We start from the raw sequence: 22,589 nt of genomic DNA, 5'->3' as shown, positions 1-22,589 counted from the left end.
AGATTGACTGCATAATAAGCGGGCAGAATAAATGGTCAAAGAGGTTTAATTCAGGTTAATGGTATCAAAAGACTGAGGGTGACTTTTACGTATGAAATGAGATGGCCTTGGTGTTAATTCTGATCTGAAGTCACAGCGGAAACAGGCCAATAGCCGGGATGTTCTCGCACAGACAAGTGTATTCAAGCGGCAGTGTACTCATCAAGCAAATGACAAGTCGACCTACCTGTGACCTGCAGCTTCTCCCCGCTGACCTCGCACTTGAGGAAAAGTCGCCCCCTCTGTTCCGTGTAGTCCATCCCACACAGGCTGGGCACGTTCATGACACACTGCTTGTGGACGTTCATATCGCACGCTGGAGAACAATTTAAAAAAAAAAAAAAATCTGTTTAGTACATTAGTCAGGTGTACCTAATTGTGCGAGTGCATTCTGTATTAGAGCTGTCTTGTTTTGTTTTATTTTGGGTTAAAATATATGAATATATGAAGCACTTACTGTCACACTTCATTCCCTGGTGCACAAGGCCGTACAGCAGAGAGCCACAGTGGTCACAAAAGGTCGGACTCCCAAACGTGTGGATCTTAAATTTATGTTTTGTTCTGGGATCCTGAAGAAATAAACAGGACAGGAAAAGAAAAAAGGTTAGTGATCTAGTATATACATTAACTTCAAGTATAGACTGAAAGCAACTTTATCTGTATTATAAACAGATTCTTTTGTTCAGACAAGTGTAATTGTCTGAACAAAAGAATCTGTTTATAGTATTACGAAGACATGATGAATCTCATCGAAATAACATTATCTGTAGCTAAACCAATAAAAAGACAAGATCACGTGTACCTTCCACAGGGGATTGTCCCTTTGTTTTACAATTATTCACTTGAAGAACACAAGGCCTGCCGGAGCAACAGTACTGAACCAACACTTGCACCTACACAAGTTTGAATGTTTACCTGCTTTCCACCCCAATGATTTCAATTATTGCGAAGTGAAATTCTTTACAGCACCACTTTGAGGGAAACCCATCCTGTGCATGAAAAGATGTACTACAAATGCGCTAAGAAAGAGACTTGAATTTTCTTCTGAATCTGAATTCCACAGTCCAATGCGTAATGGATGAGGAGAATATCAACAGAGAGATGGAAATCAAGAGTAAATGGAAGAGTGTAATTAATCTCTGTCAGAGCTGGCAGTATATCATTTTGGCTGTGATCAATGAAGCCATTTGCCAACTCGGGGACTTTGACACTGGCCTCTGGACTGATGCAATAAAGTCTCTGCCTATTTTTCTTTTGAAAGGGTTTTCAGCGTAGAGGAACATTTCTATCGTACGCTTTTCATGGCTGAATCTGAAGTAAAACACGGGTGATGTTTTGTCTAGCTCCTGTACGAACACAAATGTATCACCTTGAATTAGGAATGAGCAAAAGGAGACGGTGCAGATTCCACAGTGGTGGGACGAAGTCGATATTTAAAACCAAGACTTCTTGGGCTTGAGGTGTTACCCAGTTGAATATTAAATATATCAAATGGATGGACATTTTTAGAATTCAAAAAATGGAATTGATAGCACACATTGAAACATCATACAAAGAAAGGGGAATGCCAATTTTACACCAGTTTGTTAATTCGATTCGAAAGTCTTCATTACAACCAAAACATCAGTTTTCAATGACGGAAAATGTATAAAAATAATAATAATAATAATAATTCTAAGATTGAGTCCCACCATCCAAAGCAGGATTTCAATTCTCCTCAAATCTTTATACTTGCACACATATCAGAAATGAAAAAAAGCATCAGAGATACTGCAAAGCCTCTTGTAACATGCTTAGTTTAAATTCACTAAAGCTACCATGGCAACAAGACCTGGTGGTGATGTTCGAGTCACAGTTTTGTTGTTGATATAATGCAATGTATTTCTTGTTGATGTTTTGTTAAGCGGCTTTTATCATGTCTCTTTATTGGCGTGTGAGCTTAGCGTTTAATGACGAGAAAATTAGAACATAAGCCGTAATATTTAAATTCAATAACGGGAAGTTCTGACGAGTATGATGTATATTGTAGTAGTTATTTAAATTCTGGCAGACACACAAGGCCCATCTTTTTGCGCACTCCGTTAACATTACACATTGTTCAATTAGCAGGCGGGCCGGAGTGTGCGCAGATAACGACAAGCTGGGGTTGACAGACAGCGCAGAAGGGGAGAGGGGAGCCATGCCAGCTGCACTTAGTCATGCCCACCTCCACACAGCTGATCTTGAAGGACTATCCTCTTGTCACCTCACCCCTTCTCTGCTTTGTTCCTTCCACTAAGGCGCAAACAAGTGATAGCGACAGATCAACAGATGGAGTGCATTTTAAAAGAAAAAAAAAAGATCTACAATCCCAGCAGCTTTGATAATGAAACAATTTCGATGTTCCAGTCTGTGAAAGTGCCCGATACTGCAAGATTCAAAGATCTGACCGACACCTTGACATGAGGACAATTGGCGGTCTGTCCAGTCCTTCCATTTTTTGCCGATAGCGCTTGTTCTCATTAGGGTCATGGCAAAGGGTGTAGTGTCTAGTCACCGATTAATCGCACATTCAAACAAAAAAAATGTATCCACACATCTATGCACAAGTTAGAGCAGGGGTCACTGATCAAGCTGTGAGCTGATTCTTGGGTGCTGATTATTGCAAAGGGCTGGATACCACAAGTATATTAGTTTTAGGTTTATAGTTATGCTATAGTTTTTATATTTTGACTTTTGTTTTTTAAAATTATAGTTTTCAACATGGTTTGTTAGTTTTTATTGCTTCAAAAATGTTAAATATTAAATATTTTTTTCCATCGAAGGTTCCCCTGAATAATAAGCAAGCGTATAAAACACCCCCTCATTAAATAACCCTGAAAAAGCTTTTTTTCTGTACTCGTTTTAAATGTGGTTCCCCAATTTTCTGGTATCTTTTATTATCTAAGTGAAACAGATCAATTCCAAGTATTGTTGGACTGGGGTATGCTTTCCTGACAAACCCTTAATTAGAAAACTTGGGCACGATCCACTTTGGAGGTCACACCGTAAAATGTAGTACTATTAAAAGGCAATTTTTTAAATTAGCAATTCATTATTAATCATAGTCGTAAATGAATCAGTTTCATGGTGTAATTGCTAGAATGAATTCACATGAAGTGACATGGCAGGTGTGAAAAGTCTGAATAATTTGTGTGCATCTATTTAAAGATTGACTAGGAGGAAGATGTAATGCGCACAAAATGAAACCTGTAGCCTAAATGAAGATAAGTGACGGCACATCACTGAGCACACGGGGTTGTCCATTAACACATCTCTGGCGGCTACTAGATAAGTGTCTCAGCGCCTCCAGATCCTCTCACCAATTTCAGCCTCACCGGAAATTCAAGAGCGACCGGGTGGCACCGTCGTACCACAGCAAGTGGTGCCGGGAGAAAGGAGCAACCTAATCACTTGGCTCAACATAAGGACATTAGAATGTTACAGCAAAGCAGCCCAGCGGCTGGTACAAGGCAGCCTAGAAGATGGTTGACCTTTAATAATAATGCCAATAAAGGCCATCGCGGATAAAATGTGCCCACATGTTCCTTCAGCTTGTTGTTCATCACAATGGAATTAAACATTCATCTATGCTTGCTTTAAGCAGTGCTTATTAGATTTGACTGGCACGTGCTAGTCAACGGAGCATGTTCTTTTTTTTATTTTTTATTTCAATTGCTGTTAGATAATAGAAATAAACGCACTATACTGCAGTGCAAAGAGTTTATTTCTAAATTTCTTTCTTTCATCAAGTTGGGCACTTGAGAGCATTTTCTCATTCACACCACCTCAGTTGGAGGGGGGGGGATTCAAACTGATGCCAGCCAAGTTCGTTATATGGAGCACATCAGTCCTCATATCTACAATCAAGGGAATTCGTTTCCAATGGGCTTGATATGATAATGGGATTATGCATTCAACATTCTATCATAGTATTTTCTTTATTATTATATCACCATTGGATGTTACTCTGCAAGTTGTTTTATAAGTTTCATGTTTTTAAAAAAAAATCTGATTATTCATAGATATTTTTGCCGTTTTCTAGTTGAAAACTTGAACACACAACTCTTGTGTGGGTTTCAATTCAGTTATACTGTGTGAAGCGTTTATTCTTGAAATGAATGCTTAAAGTTGGTGTGTATTATTTATATTCTTAATAAATATCCCAAATGTCATAGTTTATAAGTTAATATTATGGAAGAAAATAAATTATATAGAAAAAAAAGTGTGTGTGCAAAAAGATTGCTGTGAAAGTTGTCAAAAATGATCCAAATTGATGAACTGCTGATGGTGTAGATGTTAATGAGAAAACATCCTGTAAATTATTGTTGTGATTGTTTCGGCAGAAGAATCTCTGAACTAAATAAAATGTACAAACAGTAACTCTTAAGAGGGAGGGGCAACTATCATTTGTCTTGCCTCGTCGTGTTTTTATTCCATTTTTTTCTGTTAATCCCATCTAAGTGTGTATGTAAAGCCAAAGGTCATGGACAGCACTCATCTAAAATTTGCTGGAGGTAGTAATGAATCGGAGACACAGGGGTCAGCCCACTGATGTCGGCTAATTGGCCTCACTCGCCGATCCAGCTTCATTAGCAAGCAGGACATCAGGCAGGCTTGTTAATGAAATGCTCGGCAGAGTGATGCTGAGCAGGGGCTTTTCATCAGAGGAAATAATGTCAAGTAAACTTTTTTTGGTCTCAATCAACGTTCTTTTGGAATTTGTCAGAGCAATCGAAGCCATCAGCGGGCATCTTGTAATTACAAATAAGTGTACCAATGATTCAGTCCTTCAGTGGATCTCACCATCATCATTATTATATCAAGAACTCAGTCCAAGATTTTAGTGTTGAGTAAATAAAAATGGTATAGTGATTTATTTGGGTGGACATTTATGTGTGAATATGAGCAGGTTTTCTGCTGCCAGGGACATCTATCTGCATCTATCTGTCAGATCACTGCATATTACTCACACTTTTACTGTCAAAAGGGCTTGAAAATTTATGAACTCACTCATTTACCTTAAACATGAGCGTCGCTAAAGGGCTAGCTACAGGAAATCTTCTATTTCTTGCAAAAATGAGCTCAATGAACTGGATGCTAATCAAAGAGGAGTAGCTAATACAACCTGCCTGCATCCCACAGAGTCAAGAGAGACCCACCTAGTGTGGCATTTGCAACCTGTGTGTGAGCAACACGAACCGCCCTTATTGTCTCTTTATTGCCTTGTATCTTTTGATCCGTATGAGCCTCAAATTCCCATCAGATTCTCCTTTCCCTACTTAAACTGCCCTTTGTTTTTACCGTCATCCTTCATCAAGAGGTGACATCTGAATAGGAGATGGCAGGAGGTTCTCCCTTGAGTGTAAAAGCTTCATGGCTTCACTTGCTGTATCAAATTGAATTTGCTTCAAACCGCTGTCATAGCGATAAACTCAGTGTGACAAACTTGCATTTGAAAGTTTGTACAACTATGTGACATTGGCAGACAATAGAATTCTGCGAATACATTAAGAGTAATTAAGTAAATTTAAGGCTCACATTTATGCATGCAGGTGTAAAAGTGATTGCGACTAGCATGTTGTATGTGCCACTGTGACTGACAGGCAACCAGTCCAGGCTGTCCCCAATTTGTCACAAATGTCAGCCGGGATAGAATTTACTCCCAGCTTTGATGAAAACAAGAGCTACACAAAATGTCATATTGTAATGTACAACACTTTGAAATATGGTAATTACCTGTTATCAACCATGGTCAACAACTGCGTAAATAAAACCCGACCAATTTAGTCAAAGCAGGGTTTAAGGTACGTTTGATGATAATCGTCCAGATTTTCTGGATAAACCATTTACATATTTTTCCAGTTCTCACTGTATATTTTATAGCTTAATGACTGTGACACTTCTGCTGCCAGTTGAAACAGTTATTGCATACGCTAATTCATGCAGCACTTAGTGTAATAACACTGTAACGATATTATGTGTCACTTTGGCTCTGTGATTATTCCGCTGTGGAGCTTCACATTTCAATTAGACTTCATAGCGCTCATCAAGTGCACATCAAGACACGTGTGCATACGAAAAAGATGCAAGAGCAGTACTGGCTGGTTGCTAATGCTCCCTTTTCAGCGACTTAGGCAAGCGGAACTAAAGTTCAAAAGGTTAGTCAGTAGAGAACAAACTGGAGTTATCATCTATCTGGACTGGAGGTGTTAAACTAGACGGGGTTACTATTTTTAGCCCATAAATCACCACCCTCATTCCTCTTGGCCTTTCACTAAGCTGATGAGTGCTGAGAGGGTGGGCAGGTTGCCACTGCAGCTCACAGGGGGTTTTCCTTCCTGTGTGCTAGCTGTTAACATTTATCTGCAAGCAATGCACTACATGATACGTGAGATTTTAACTATAGTTTGGCCCAACTCGTTAGTTCATTCATTACGATCCTGCTCGTTACGTTCTGTTCAGTCAGGGTGACGAAGAAGTGGAGGGTATGTCAGGAGACTGAAAGAGGGGCCACGTCACTGCAGAGTATTAAGCAAACCTAACATTCAAATGCATGATAATAAAAAGTGATAAAGATTGTTTGATTGACACCATCATCGAGGTATTCATCTAACTACAGTATATTGTTGTAATCATACTTCGCAGTGGTAGAAAATTACACTGCTCTCAAAAGAATACTCAAGTCTGCCTAATACTGTTTTACTGCTTTACTTTTCTGAATAACATATTAATAATTGAGGCAAAAGCAAGTTGAAGTGTGTAAGTACCGTGTGGCTGAGAGTAATGATGTCATGTGTCACTGAACAGGTCAAGCAGGATCAACAGGTCTTTTTAAAATGGGAAACGTGATGTAACGATTTGCATTTTCCAGGAAAGTAGAGCTGAACGTTTATTGACGCGGCTGGGGTTTTTTTTTCTCTAGTACTAGTTAGTGTACTTGAGAATAAAAACAGTTGAGTACAGTTGAGAAAGTGACTTGTGCTTCCAGTTGATGATGATCCAGATGCCAAGTGGCAGAATAAAGAGGCTCAGCAGTCATCGACCATCTGTCAGCTGCATAACGAGTAAATCTAGATGTGTTGGAAAATATTTAGGGGAGCCTTTTTCAGCATAATGAGCCAGCTGACAGATTCAATTATTTTATTATTCTCAGACCAACCTCGGACAAAATAAATGGCGAGAGAGAGTCAGTGACGTCCTTTCATCAGTATTGATTCGTGAAAATTGCGAGAATGACTCAGATTCATCAGAATCGGTTGTTGTCTACCCGCCGGGTGGATCCCGGGGTAGGTGTCGTGTCGGATGAGAAAGCAGGAGGTGCCGACGCGCTCGCATGTGGCCTGCCTGGCAGGCAGTGGGCTTTTTTTTTTCCTGACGGTGGCTTATTAGGGTCACCTAGCTAGTAAAAAAAAAATATCAAATAGAAGATTTCCATCCATACGCAATTTGGTGGTCCGTTTCCTTCCTTCCTTCCTTCCTTCCTTCCTTCCTTCCTTCCTTCCTTCCTTCCTTCCTTCCTTCCTTCCTTCCTTCCTTCCTTCCTTCCTTCCTTCCTTCCTTCCTTCCTTCCTTCCTTCCTTCCTTCCTTCCTTTCTAATTGTCATACAAAAGAAAGCAACGCCTACCTGAGCTGAGCTTACAATTTTGCATGATCTGTTGTAACCAGCACATTAGTATTGGGTCTCTCTTTCCTCCACTCAGTCTCTGCTTCCGGCATGTACCTGCGCGACTCTCATAGAGGGGGCGTGTCTGCAGGATGGGGTTCCTCATCTCCCACTGTATATAATTTCTGTTGCCCTGGAGGTCCGTCCGTTTGTGGAGAAGGAAGATACCCATGATAATTTGTCTCCAATTTTGATAGTTGCAAGTCTGTGTCCCATCTTTTTTGCATTGCCAAGTACCTTGTGAAATGTTGAACATCACAGTGGGGTGTCATTTGTCTATTTTAAGAGGATAGCAACACCCTTTCTTTGCTTGAAGGAAGAGCAGAACTGATGACAGGATCTATTGCCTGTGACATGCAACCATGCCTGTGGCGCACATGATGTCATTTAGCCCCACTATCTAATCTGATTTCCCATTTCCACGCAGACTCCTTACCACAATGGTGAGCTCCAAGCGTTTTCACCACAGTGTTTGTTTTTCCAGACATTTCTGTAACAACTCTTCCTGAGTGATTTAAGTTTTTAAATATTAGAGCTCACTTTGAAATTAAACATTTAAACTGAGACTTTCAAAACGCAGGCCATCAATAAATACGATATTTCTGTCTATTGCCAATTCTGTTGCTTAGTAAGAGAGAGCGAGACAGACAGACAGACAGACAGACAGACAGACAGACAGACAGACAGACAGACAGAAATAGAGAGACCGAGAGAGCAAAGGGCAAATCAGTGTGGATTTCCTCGGGTCATATACAGCAGACTGCTGGTTAAGTGGACATCAATGATGCAGCAGCCATGCACCCGCACTAACACAAGCACAGTAAAGCTCTCAGTTTCATCTGCTGAGCCTTGTGGTGAAAGGGGAAGCATCTGCATTATTGATGCCTCTATCCTGTAAAACACTAAAGTCGCGCGTGCTGCTACTCCTAGCGTTACACCAGGCAGTCAACAAGAGCAGCATTTTGTCAAATAAATGGCTTTAGCAAAAACAAGCTTAAGCCACGTGTGGTCTTGTAATGCCACTTGAGTCACAATCTGAAAGGGTTAGATGTACCAATTAAGTCTCTTTCACTAAGCAGTCCTGTTCGGTTGGCGTCACCCCAGTATGATCCAAACAGCGGTTCAATGACGATTGCCAATTTTCACTGCTTGCTACCTTCTCGTAATGCCTGGTTAGTTGGAGTTCCAAGCGAGCAGAGTCAATTTCAAACTATATAATGATATAAATCACCGCTTCCATTTCCTTGAGACAAATTCCTACTTTAGCAGGGCTTTGGCGTCCAATGACAACCCTGCCTCTGACCAAAAGTCAGCTGGGACAGGCCAAAGCTTGCCTGCAACGAGAATGAGGACGAGCGGTATAGAAAATTGATGGATGGAAGCGCTGCATTGAGCCATGTTGGTGCCATGCAGTGGGAAATGCTATGATGTAACACTGTCTACGCAGATGACACGGCTATTGTCGTTCCACCTACAGACATTTGAGACGTAAATACAAGCCTGACCAAATTTAACCAATTTAATCCAAAATAAGCAACATTGATGAGTACATTAAAGGAGCCAATTATGTGCGTAAATGTGAAGATGATGCAATGTGCGGAATCTAACCGTGTCAGATGAAGTTACCCAAAATATCTTGTGGTTGCCTCTCAACAAAAGTTTTCTTTTCCAGTAGGACTGTTATAAAACATTACTGTGAGTCATTCAAAGCAGGTAGCCAAGAACCCGCAGATTTTAAGAATATTTACTTGCCATGGGAGTTTCTTCTTGGACTGCTTGCCCGGGAGGCAGAATGCCATGTAATATGTGTGGTTACCCATGGCAACAACACTACTTAGCACACATAAATGTATATTAAAAAGATAATGGTGTACTTCTATCGAGCAAGAGTTTCTGCATCCTTGGAAAACAAAGATGTGGCACATGGCCAATGAACAGTTATAAAGACATAACGTGAAGCAAAAAGGCCAGTGTGAAGTCATGTGCGAGACTCATTTAACACTCTGCTGCTCCAACACATAGGGTCGCCTGAAATATTTCTCTTGTGCAGATTCACTCCCTCTGTTGGCCACAGCCATTAGATTCTAATGGGGAAGCACTGTATCTTGAGGGCCTTTTGTCATAGTGCAAATCAGTGAAAGCGTTCTTGTACTGTAAAGAAAAATCCACTATCCAGTAAGTTTCCTAATGAGGCAGATGGGTAATATAAATATTAATGTGTGACCAGAGGGGCCTAGGTTCGTCAGACCAGAACATCGTTATGACAGTCTTATCAAAGTGACCCAAGGGGCTTTTTTAGGCACTGATTAAAAAAATGAATGAGGAATTCCAACATCAACTATAGTATGTATGTACTTATAAGAAAAAGTATTTGACTCCTTTGGAAATGACCTGCATTTCTGCATTAATTGTTGATGTAGTTGTTCCCATATTGATCAATGCTTTTTGAGAATAGCATACTCATAAGCCGGAGTGTGAATGATTACAAATTGTGTGGTATTAGTGTAACTATAGGATTATATATTAGTATAATGTAATTGTCTATTATTTTGACTGATGAAGATAAGACTGCATTTAATGCCCAATTCATACGTAAATCCAAGCAATTACAAAGGTTTAAAAATACTGAAAATAATTTATGCTAGGATTGTTCATTCAGAGTAACATATTAGGATAAAGTAAAATGAGAAACATTGATGGATGTTTTGTGGCACAAAAAAAAACTTCATACGAGTTGAAATACAATAAATTTTTAAATTAATTTTGAACAATTTGTCATTTTATTAGGACCAACACAAGTAGTAACCTCTTTGAACCCTTGTTTCTGTTTAAGTAATGAGGTGGCCCGGCTTAAACTATTTTTGGGTGCTCAGGCTTCGATGATGTTGAACGGCACAAGTCTGGCTTGTCTCTGGTTACAGAGGCCAAGTTAGGTCTCTGTAACACTGAAAGGTGAACTGGCAATAAACGCGTCATGGCCACCAAGCAGACACACGCAATGTGGAGTTTTCACATTTGGCAAGCAGTGGTTGATTGAACTGCCAATTAATTGTTGATTAGTTGCTCAAATAATTTTGATGGGAAAAAAGTAAAAAATAATGTAAAATATAACAAATATAGAAACACTGGACTATCCTAAAATACCATAATTTATCAAGAATAACACTGCCGGATTAGTTATTATTTACAATTAAACCTTGAACTCTCACTGTTCTGGGAGCAAGCTCAAAAGGGTTTGAACATGTTTTGAAATCACAACCTAAATTATTGGCATAGAATAATCTTCTCTTCCTGGGCTGTGTGGAGGCAGTGATGCAACAAGTAGACTATTTGAATCCTATTTTCCTAATTGCAGCACCCAGGGACCCCATTGAAACATCGATATTAAATGAATTGACTTGTCCACCTGCACCTGCTTCGAGTCAATCACACAGCATCTTGACTAAATCTATACATGCAGTAGCTCTTATAATGCTGACTTGAATTATTATTTCTTCAGTAGCTTTTACACCTGAGATATTTCTGGGGTTTTTTTAATTAGAACAAAAAAATTCTATGTATAAAAATTGATATGAAAACATTACAAAACTGTCAAGGCACACCACTAAATAGAAATATTTACGTTGGCTATTTTATATGTTTTACCACATAGTGGAAGACCATTTATGTAATTGTGCCTGTCACAAACATAGCTGGCATAAAAGGTTGAACAAAATTACAAAAAATATTTTTTAAATATTTATTCACCATCTTCATTTGTCAGTTCCAGCAAAAAAAAAAAAAAAGTATTTATTCTGTTACTTTAGCTCAAAGTTTAGCCAGGCTTGACTGTAAACTTAGTTACTTACAATCTGAGTTACTTACATCTGTGTCTGGACCCTTATCCGCTCCTGGGCAAGAAAATGTGACAAATTCATGGCACCTCTTATGGACCACAAAACAGCAAACTGCAAAAAAAAGAAGACAACAGCAGAATGGAGTGAAATTGGTGTCAAAGAAGTACATTGACCGACAACACAAAGGAGCTAAATAATGCGATGGTTAACACAGATTGTATCATCATCAATGTTGACAGCACAGTGACAGTTATTGATAGACCAAATGAAATCTGGTCTCAGCTTGTTCTTGAGTCCTGGTCCTGCCAGTGTTCTTGTCACACATTACAGTGCAACTGTTTGGGCAGACACTATATAGCATCCAGACCACACGCATATCCTTGAACAAATTGACATATGTGCACCCACATACACTTGGAGCTCAGAGTCTGGCTGTCAAAGAGTGATGAGGTCACTGAAATCGGTCGACAGCAGATTCTCAGTTGGACACACATTGGGATAACGCGGGTGTCACTGGGCCAGCACAGGCTCAGTGCAAATAAATTTTTAAAAAAAGGCAGCAGCAAAGCAGACTGAAGGAAATGCAAGCAGTACAGCGTTAACCTCCAAAGAGACCAAGCAATAACACTAGATGTGCTAGTGTAATACTATAGAAAATGTCATTTGGAAATGTCTTCTGTTTTAAAACAAATTAGAAAATATTGGAATGATGGGTATAATTGAGGACTTGATGCTTATGAGTGCACTTCTTGGCGGCAACAAGGCGAGGCAACCTCATTTTCGTACTCAGTACGACAGAAACATGGAAGCAGGAATCCTGAAATTCAGAGAGTTTTCAACCTCCAAATATAAATAATTAACTAATAGTTGTTAACATCTCCTACAATCAATAAAGGGATTTATTTAAATGCCAATCCTGACTGCACATGGGAAGGCCTGAGCTAAGAATTGAACTCTGGTCCTCTTGACTGTCAGTGTTAGACTTGCTAACCATGAATTTACTGTAATGGCATTTCAGCATATTCTTATCATTTTTTAATGACATAAAAACGATTCTAAAAAAATATATACCAACTATATTTTTGTACAAATCACAGTTAATGGCTTTTTGTAAAAAAAAATAATAATAATCCTGACTCCTTCTTAGAACAGGCTGTCTATATTTTCATTTTGTACAGCATGTTAGAACATCCTTGCTTCTCACCAAACGGCTAAACTCTCACTTGATGTTTGCCAGATCGACACTTGCTTCATGGCATAAAATCATCGGACTGGTGGTTTCTACGGTCTTCACTTAGCAATGAGTAAGCCTGAGTAGATTAGACTGCATTAGTGGTTTCTGTTCCATTTGTCCTCCAATGCCTTTTCAAAGAAGCTTGGCAGATTTTTATTCCACACTTGCACAGTTCAAAGTGTTGGGGGAAAAAAGTCTCTTTGTTTCATAAGAGCCCATTAAACCTTCACCTGTACTTCTCTTCCCACTGAGGTCTTCTTTGGAGAAAAGACTAAACACTGTATCACCACGGAGCTGCACAGCTACCATTCTGTGATAAATACGTCCTGTACATTTAACATATTTTGGAGGCATATTAGAAAATGCAGCCATATGTTTCACAGCGTGTCGCACACACTCTACATAAGGTATACTTTCACAGTAGAGCTGTGTGGGTGAAAGTGTGTCCCACACAGCACATATTTCTACTTCAAACAGGTGTTTTTTACTTGTATTCGTTTTCAGAATAAAATTGGAATGCAATATGGCCTTGCAAAAGATAAATCCAAACGTTTGACACAAGAAGCTGGCACTGCATGAAACGCTTCTGACTGCAAGTTTTGTTTTCCTCATCTTTATGCCAGCATTTGCAGATATTTGCCATTTGGATGTGTAATTCTTTGCCTGTGCAGAGCTTATGAAAACTTTCACAAGGAGCATCCTTCATAAATTAGCAGTTTCAAATAATGAAGTGTGCTGTTGTTGACAACATTACCCCTATGTAAAGGGCAATGGTCACTAAAGAAAGTGAATGTTGCCATTAATGACAGAAAATCAATGCAGTTCCACACAGGCGTATTACACCACCACAAGTTGACCCAGACTACCCTCTGGTGCCCCCTCAGAGCTCTTGGTCAGCAAAGTCAATTATCAACACAAAACCATTGGGTAATCAATCACACCAGCACCAAGCCACAAACCTGACACATTATGCATCTCAGTGACATCACAACAGGCCACACAGGATGACCGGTTGGGTTCATATATTTTCATATAAATAAACATTTACATATCAATAAATGGTCTCGAAGTTAGACAATATCTTTGTTTTTGCTGTTGTTTTTAATTTGTAGTTTAGCTTACCCTTGTATTTATTTTTGTAATGAAAACGTGTTAAACTCTAAAAAACAGACTTGGTACTTCCAAATAAAATTGTCAACATTTATTTGAGTCCTCATATTCTTCAAATGAAACCCAAAGGGCAGTGAACCTAAAACAAAAAAAATGCAGTCTGCATCAGTGTTCCATTATCATTTTATTGTGTGTACTAAGTGGCGTGCCAAATGAGTAAAAGAAAAATCATTTGAAATTCAATACTTATTATTTATTACTTTCGAAAGTCACAGAGAGTCAGAGGGATCAAAGAGCCTCATGTGGCTCCGGAGCCACGGGTTGCCAATCCCAGTATCTAAAAGGATTTTGTCCCCAGAGGTTCGACTTGCTTTTCACAGACATCTATATCTGAATTTGATGAAAACAGCCAGTGGCTCACAAACAGGGGAAAGTTGGGAAGACTACTACAATTGGAAATTTAAAAAAAAAAAATTGATTCTTTTGAAATGTAAGGTTGCAACTCGCAAGAGAACATTTTCTGTATTACAGAAGTTGTAGTAACAGGTTTGTTCAGGGATCCTGAGGTAGTTCCCTGTGACAAAACATTTTTTTCCTCCAGGCACAATTCATTATAAAGCGGGTGAGAGTTGAATGACAGTTTGAAAATCAATAGTTATTGATTTTGACTATAATACACATGAGACCACCCTCCTCTGAGATCACCACTCCTACAAGTCAAGGGTTCAATTTCCTGAAGCTTTGCCATGGAGTAAAAATAAAAATGATCCAAAACAATGATTCCATGACCCACCACTTTGATATGGATACATACACACACCCATATTTACATTTACATTGACATATTAAAAGCCAGAGAGAGAGAGAGAGAGAGAGAGAGAGAGAGAGAGAGAGAGAGAGAGAGAGAGAGAGAGAGAGAGAGAGAGAGAGAGAGAGAGAGAGAGAGAGAGAGAAAGAGAGAGAGAGAGAATTAAATAAGCTTTGTGACGTTAAAATTTTAATTACTGATATATTAAACCTTGAGAACAACCAAGTGATTCAATAACACAGAGAGAACAGTTTGGCGGTGATGAACTAAAAGATTTAGTAAGAATAACAGTCCACAGTGTATTTAAACCAAACTTTAACAATGTTTGAAAAACTAAATGCTAAAAAGGCAAACTGGAAGAAAGCAAGCATAGTTTCCAAGACAACAAGTCATATAATGAAATTACTGTAGGAAACCAAGGAGGCTGCCTTACAATGAACCCAAGGCCATGTTATTGCACTGAAACATGGTTGCTGATCTGGGAATGGCAGCGGTAATATAGCACCATTGACTTTAAAAACACAAAATAATAGTATGTGCTCCAGGCCATGTTTTCGGTTGTTTGCAGTCCAGATTTTTCTGGCTTTCGACTTCATCTAGTGCACTTTTGAGCAACAAGAAATATTAGTTGTTCATATTTAAGCATCACAAACACACTAATAACATGGGAATGAAAATATTATATGTGCACACTAGCACTAATTCATCAAACACATTTTTTGAGGCTGGCTGCCATTGTATCAACAGTTCAATTGTGCATTCTTGTAAAGCCTTACGTTTATACAATAACCCCTATAAACATTCATTTAATAGCCCAAGGAAGCATAATATAACTGATTTATGAACAGGAACTTGCCTCTTCCAAAGATAGAAAAGATAAACAAAATTCCTGAAGCAGCTGTATTCACTAGTATAAAACCAACTACGCAGACTCTAAACAAACAATGTAACCCTTTCAATGTGCTTTTAGCAGTTGCTTTATTATGAGCACATTTGATTGTTTTACTGTTAAACACTCACCATTTTATAATGTAGGATCATCTCATACATAATATCAATCTAATGTACATATTTTGTAGCGCTCTGGGTGAATAGGAGAAGCAGGGTTGTAAAAAAAAAAGAAGTAATTAAAGCTGTGTTTAAATATTTACAATGAATAACAAAAAGAGAACACTGAATGTTTCATATGACAATAATATTTCTAAAATATTCAAGTCACCAATGTTATTGCAAGTTGAAAACCTTGGGGGGGAAAGGATATGAGATCATTTCATTCAGCAAAGTTTGTTTTATGTACAAAATACCTTCACTTATAGTCAATTACACATTGCCTTAAACTGTTCTCACAATTAAACCTATTGTTTTGAATGCAACTTTTACTCTAGCCAAAAAGTAAATAAATAACGAATCTATGTGTAATAAGCCCAAAATGGTTCATGCACAAAATATATGGAATACTTTGAGAAAAAGATAATCATTAACCAATTACCTGTGTTGACATTTTCAAACCAGTCGATAGGAGCGTTTACAATCTAAAAGAATGAAAGCAGCTTGGATGTAAGGAGATAAAAATCATTACGGACCATCTAACCCAGCAGTAGAAAAAAATAGCAGTCACTATGGATTTGTCTCGTTACAGGCCCTGTGATGGTCATTGAAGAGAACACTGGTGAGAACATTTGTTCTCTCGAGAGGGAAGCTCCAAAAGCCTAGAAGGATATTTGTGTTTTACAACCACTCAGTTGTTGTACGCCAATGAACATTTTCAGTCAAGAGCTAAAGCAGATGAACCTCAGCAATTAAATGGCACCAATGCTTTTATTTGACTTTGACCAATCAAATAATGGTCATGTTTGGTGGTCGTATTGGAAGAGCATTAAATTGTTAACCATACATTTGAAGTGAAGATGTACAACCGGTTTTTATCAAAAGTGAAAATCTAGTTTCTGCAAGAAGATTTCAAAAAAGATTTCGTTTCTAATTGGTCAGCACCCAAGCAAGTTCAATCTGGTTTAACCAGAGCGTCAGTGATCCGGGATAGACTTAATAGGATTCCAAGAAGGGAGAGATAATCCAGAGCAAGGCCAGTAGACTCTCTGCAAGATACACTTATTGTGCCTTGAGGCAAGAACTTACATTTTCCAATCCATTTTCCAAAACTTGGCTGTTATTTGTTTTGTGTGGAGGTATCTATTCTTGTTTACGTCTGTGTTAGGCCATTTTACTGCCTGTCAAAGACAATTTCTGAAAACCCTTTGGAGTCAGACAAAAAAGTTGCATAATGAATGTGCAGTTGTTGCTCTGGGTTGCTGGCTATGGTCAGTGTGTGTAACATTTACACAAGACCATTTAAGTATAATGTTTTGCTCTTCATGCTTGCCATTCCTCAGACATCTCCAAGACATGCAATTCAACCATTAACAGACCCACATGGTATGTTGATGAATGACCCAATTGTCATCCTCATCAATAATCGACTGACACTGAGGGATATCTCCATAAACAGACCTTTCTGTGTCACACTTGTGCTCAAAATGGGATCAATGAGTCACATAAATCATCCAATGATTTTGCATCAACAGGTCTCAATAAAACATTGACGACTAATCTATTTTTGTAGTGGAGGGAGAGCAGCCATTTCTAATAATAAGATGTTTGATTTGGATGTCCAAGAGGTACTGATTGAGACCTCCTCCTGTGAATTCTTCTTCTTATTGCATTAGATATAATGCTATAAATGGAATGGTGTAGGACCAATGACATTTCATTATTCATACAATATGATGCACATGATGCTCATACACCACTCAGTGGTGCAGATTTTGGAAATGGGAGTGAAAGGTTGTGATATTGATGTCTCACTGTTCTTTTTAATCATAAATATAATCAAAGAGAATGTAAAGAAAAACATTCCTTATATAAAGTGTGCAAAAAGTCATGCAAACACTGAGGTATTCATGGATGAGATGAAGGGCACGTGCACATTGTTCCTCCAGCGCGAGTGTCCTCGTCATGCTCCTTGTGAGTGTTTTCATTTTGTATTTGTGTTTGACTCCTTTGTCCCATTCATTAAATAGCTGAACATGCTTTGGCGACATGCTTTGACTACAAAAGGAAAATAGCCTGTTGGCAAACTGTGGCGCACTTGCAGAAATGTTTATGCGCATTGTCATTGCTCAATAAATCAATAAATAAATGAGTTCTTACAAGCCATAACTCGCTAGCTTTTTATATGCTCTTCTTATGAAACAAACACACATGACCAAAAAATGTGTCACTCTCTTGTAACATAACAGCTCACATAAGCTGCAAAATAAGGCAAACTAAAAAATGAATTTCCATAAGTTAACGTCTTTGTAGGTCACAGGGCCAGCATCTCACTAAGTATGTACAGTAGATCGTTTCCATTGAGTTATTGCTGCAAATGGAGCCAAAGATGCCAAGTGTTGATTATGTCCTTGGCTCTTAGTTATGTTATGAATTACATTCTATGACAGGGCCTAATAAATCTAAAACTGATGGTCCATTTTGGAGAAAAATACTTTGCTCATTGGCAGCATTCTGGTTTTTTATTACTTGTGACACCTCCAGAAAGCCTGCAATGCTTTATTTCTGTCGACTGGTGCCAGGGTGCTGAATAAGGCGTGAAAGCTTCAGGGTCTGGATGTAATGAGCGCTCATTTAAATCCTCACTATCATGATTAACAAGTAAGGATTATATTTTTTTTCTCCACGTTTGAAGGAATTGTAGATATTTCTTTCGACTTACAATACGTCTGATCGTGTTTTCTCTTCTCGCAGCTCGGAGACCATTTTACTTGTGTGTTAGAAGGACAGCCTTGACCTTGACAAATAACATTCTTATCCATGATGTTGAGAAATTGTGCATGGAAATGTCATAGTGGGTGAAGTAGCTGAGGTAAAATGGAGAACAGTACTTGGCTGTAACCAGTAGAGTGCTTGTGCAGTTCAGTCAGTTGCCCCAAATGTCAAATGTGAAACATCCATGCATCCATGTAAACTTCTACGATGACACAACTCCGCTGACTAGCATTACTCTGCTCAATGCACAACTGGAATCAAAACAGGAGTTCTGAACATGAAAAGAGAGAACCTCCAATCCATTCAAAATAATATTTAAAGAAATAAAGCTGATTGAGGAATGCCCAATCATAGTTGTGAATTCTTATTTACACAGTCTTTTATTTGCAGACAGCCTGCATCACATACAGTATAAAGGCCACACTTGGTGTGAATTCAGCCATTCACATGCCCCCCCCCCAAAAAGTTAAAAAACAAATTCAGAATAAATGGGGGTCAGGCTGCCTTTGTGAAAAATTAATACGCAATATATAATTCAAGGTAGTCAGACAGTGATGATTAGTGTCTACTCATAAATGTCCGACTAATAATAGCGACGAGGTGCTCACTAATCTTGTGATAATGTGGGTGTTGATGAAGTAAGGGAATGGAGGAAGGAGGGGGGTGGGGGGGAAGGTACACTTTTTTTCTCACTAGGCAGGCTAGTATGCCATTAGTGCAACGCGCCAAAACTAATGATAAATGATGTTGATTATTTTTAGCTGATTGTTAAGTCATTGTCGTTAATATTGCTGAACTGTGTTTGAAAACATCCATCCATAGTTTTTTTTTATATTGTGCTTGTCCGCATCTTTGTAAATGAGCTGAGCATATCTAAAACTAAATTTACAAGTTACATTTTGTTGAGGTAAAAGAAAAAAAAAAAACTAGAATGGGAGACTTCATAGATTAAGCATGGTGCAAAATTACAGGAAGACAGAAGAAAATTAACTAAGACATGACAAATGAGGAAAAGAGATAAAAATGTAAAAACCCCTGTGGGTAGGTACACTGACAGTGAAAGGAGCAGGAGATGGGTGGGAGGGAGGCTATGCCCAAAACTTTAATTACGAAGTCAAATTTGTGCAGATGTGTGCATGCTAAATGAAATCTCTACACCACTATTTATATAACTCCCTCATTTGCGCTTTTCACACCGTCTAAATCTTCTGCTAATCTGGCAGCACATTTGTCACAAATTCTGAATAACACAACTGACCAAGTGCACGTTTACATGCCAATACGCAACCAGAGCTTTAAAAACTCCTCGATACCTTGAAATAGGGCCTGTATCAGCCTACTACCAATACTTGGTATCAGTACTCGCCCACTTAAAACACACTGAACAACTATGAGTGTACGTGTGCATGATCGTGTGTCATGTTTTTCCTCCTTATCTGTTAGGAAGTAGCGCTGGCTTCTCACTCCTATGGCAATATCGTCTGACAACCTCCCGTCTCACAAAATAACAACCAATCCAGCAAGAGCAGGAAAGGGGAAAATGCTGTTTAGACGATGCTGGCTGATTATACATCAGGAAATGGGTGGTGTTTGGCTGATATTAAAAGTACAATAGTGAAATGTCAAGTTAATCTGTAACAGTACAACTGGTTAAAAAAAAAATACAAGGATGGAAAGTTTTGCAACAGTTTTCTATCTTTACATTGGTGATCTCCATTAGTGTGAAACTGCAGTGCAATATACCAGACAGGACAGATAGTATGTTGTTTGGATCTGTATGCACGTTTGCTACTGATGACCTCATGTTTGAGAAACAAGGCCATTGTGCCTCTTGACTGTTTGCATTTTACACATTGTACTTAATCTTGTCATTCGCTGACAATAAAGGAATAAGGATTTTGGGTTCAGGATTAAATTCAAATTTTATTATATACTAGTCGCACCTGAATATATTCTAAGTTGCTAGATGAGACAAACTGGAAAAAAAAAGTGTGACGTATGGTCTGAAAACTACGGTATTAACAAATCATTGGAAATGTAATTGGGATCTCATCAGTGAGATATTACATGGACATAAATATTGGGACACACTTCTCGGAATGGAGTTACACAATTGGTTAATTCTCGATTTAGTGCCTATATCAATTTAAGCTATTATTATTATTTTCAACCATGTCTGAAATTTCTCTAATTAGATCTATTGAACAAGCAAAATGTACATATCAGAATGAAGTAAATTTTCACCTACCGTCGATGTAACGAATACGCCACTGGCCGCTGACAGAACTTGTTTTTCCTTTTCAATGATGCGTGCACCTTTTATTGTAACATTCAGTGCTCCAATTCCACATCCAATTCAACTTTGTGAGAGCTGTTTTGAGAAAGCCACTTAGTGTTCCCAAAGCACATTTAACAAAAGCATTGATAGGTTTGTTGCCTGGAACCATGACTTCGAACCTATCAAGTTTCTAAGAAGTCACACAAAAGTGCCGTGATGGTGGTCAAAGTGGGCAGCAGGAGATGGAGGAAGGAGCAGCTACTAGATGAGGGTGACGTGGCTAAAATTACAGTTCAGTGAGAAGGAGACGGATGACCTGGCTAGAAATGGCCTTGTCTGGCAATACTCTCTCACGTCTACTGCTTCTTGCTGACGGTGATTTGCCGTTTTCTATGTTATCTTCACTTGATTATGTGAGCAAGAACTCCACATGATGCTTGCAACTTGTTTTTTAACTATTATTAAAAATGGTACGTAGAGTAAAAACAAATTCAGTCAGTCTGATTTCTATGCCCCAGTATTTTTACATATTTTTTTACATATTTATACATGTGTTTTCTTTTTTTGTCCTTTTATCAGTATTTGGTTTGTTTTATTTTCTTAAATACAGTTTTTTCCCCCAATGCATTTCAATAGACGTCGAATGAAACCGAATGAAATTCTGGGCCAGAAAATCCAAGAAGAACCAATATGCTGCAATTGATTATATTTTTTTAATGTTCCCCTCAAACCATTTTCTTTCTTTTCCAATCATTATACAATGCAGAAGTACAGCACTGAACAAATGCAATGTATTTGCCAATGTACAAGTGACCTTTATGCCAGCTACATCAGAGAACACACAAAATAGACACCATTGCTATCCAAAGCAAAGTTCACACCCTAAATGTATTTTCTTGGACTACAAGGGGAAAAATGCTATTTGTTTTTTTTACATTACCTGCCAATCACATAGTATGTCCCCTAAGGCAGATACGAAAAAAAGAAGCCAATCTCATGAGCTGCAACGAAAATAACGGTACGGCCGAGTTTGTCAAAGGTCTTCACAAGCGAGTCAGAGGGAGACTGTGGCCAGCACATTTGCGACTGCAAAGTCGATAGTCATTAGCTGCAGGAGCTACTAAGATGAATGTGTGTTTGGTGTTTACTGTACGTAGAGTGTAATCGCTGATGCTGCAGCTCAATGTAACACAGTCTGGCGAAGAAATAAACGTTTGTGAAAAGTAAAGAGGTAGTTAGAGGAAAGGAATTTGTTACATGTAATTTCACGATGTGTCATGTCGGAAACCTGAGCAGGCACACAAAATTTACACTCCGAATTGTTTGTTTCTCATGTAGCATTCAAATAGAATTCACTCATTTGTTACTTGCCGAAACTGAAAAGGAAAGGAAATGTCCGTATCATATGAACATATCAGCAAGTACTAGATATAAACAAAAGGAACATTCACAAGCACCCCTGCTCAAGATGTTGCCTCCAGGCTGAGCAGCAGACGAAATGTTTGTTTTGACAAATAAGCTTTGCGGTTGCTGGTCCTTAGCCATCACATTTATAAAAATAAAAAAAATGTTTATTTGACAACCTGAGAATATATACACTGCTCCTTACTCTCATAATGTGTTTTATTTGTTGTTATTGATTAACAGTAGAGCATTATAAGTACAAGAAGTGAAAATGGAAAACTATCTCGAATAGGACAGCTACCATATCTCCAGGAAGACTTTGTATGACATTTTAGTGTATTTGGTTTTGGCTTCGCCCTGAAAACAAGCAATG

General features: G+C 38.6%; 1 protein-coding gene across 2 annotated transcripts in view; it reads right to left on the bottom strand.

Annotated features, from left to right (window-relative positions):
* The window catches only part of prkcaa (protein kinase C, alpha, a), a 68,151-nt gene that overhangs the window by 33,098 nt on the left and 12,464 nt on the right, over positions 1–22,589 (bottom strand). For both annotated transcript variants that reach the window (XM_037251909.1, XM_037251918.1), the window contains exons 3-5: positions 11,589–11,671; positions 497–608; positions 227–355 (exon numbers count right to left, since the gene is read on the bottom strand). In XM_037251909.1, coding sequence (XP_037107804.1) covers positions 227–355; positions 497–608; positions 11,589–11,671 — 324 coding nt within the window. The remainder of the gene's footprint in view (positions 1–226; positions 356–496; positions 609–11,588; positions 11,672–22,589) is intronic.

Source organism: Syngnathus acus, chromosome 1 (genome assembly GCF_901709675.1).
Source record: "Syngnathus acus chromosome 1, fSynAcu1.2, whole genome shotgun sequence".
NCBI classification, from domain to species: Eukaryota; Metazoa; Chordata; class Actinopteri; order Syngnathiformes; family Syngnathidae; genus Syngnathus; species Syngnathus acus.
The sequence above is the reverse complement of the archived record's forward strand: the minus strand, read 5'-3'. Positions and strand labels throughout refer to the sequence as shown.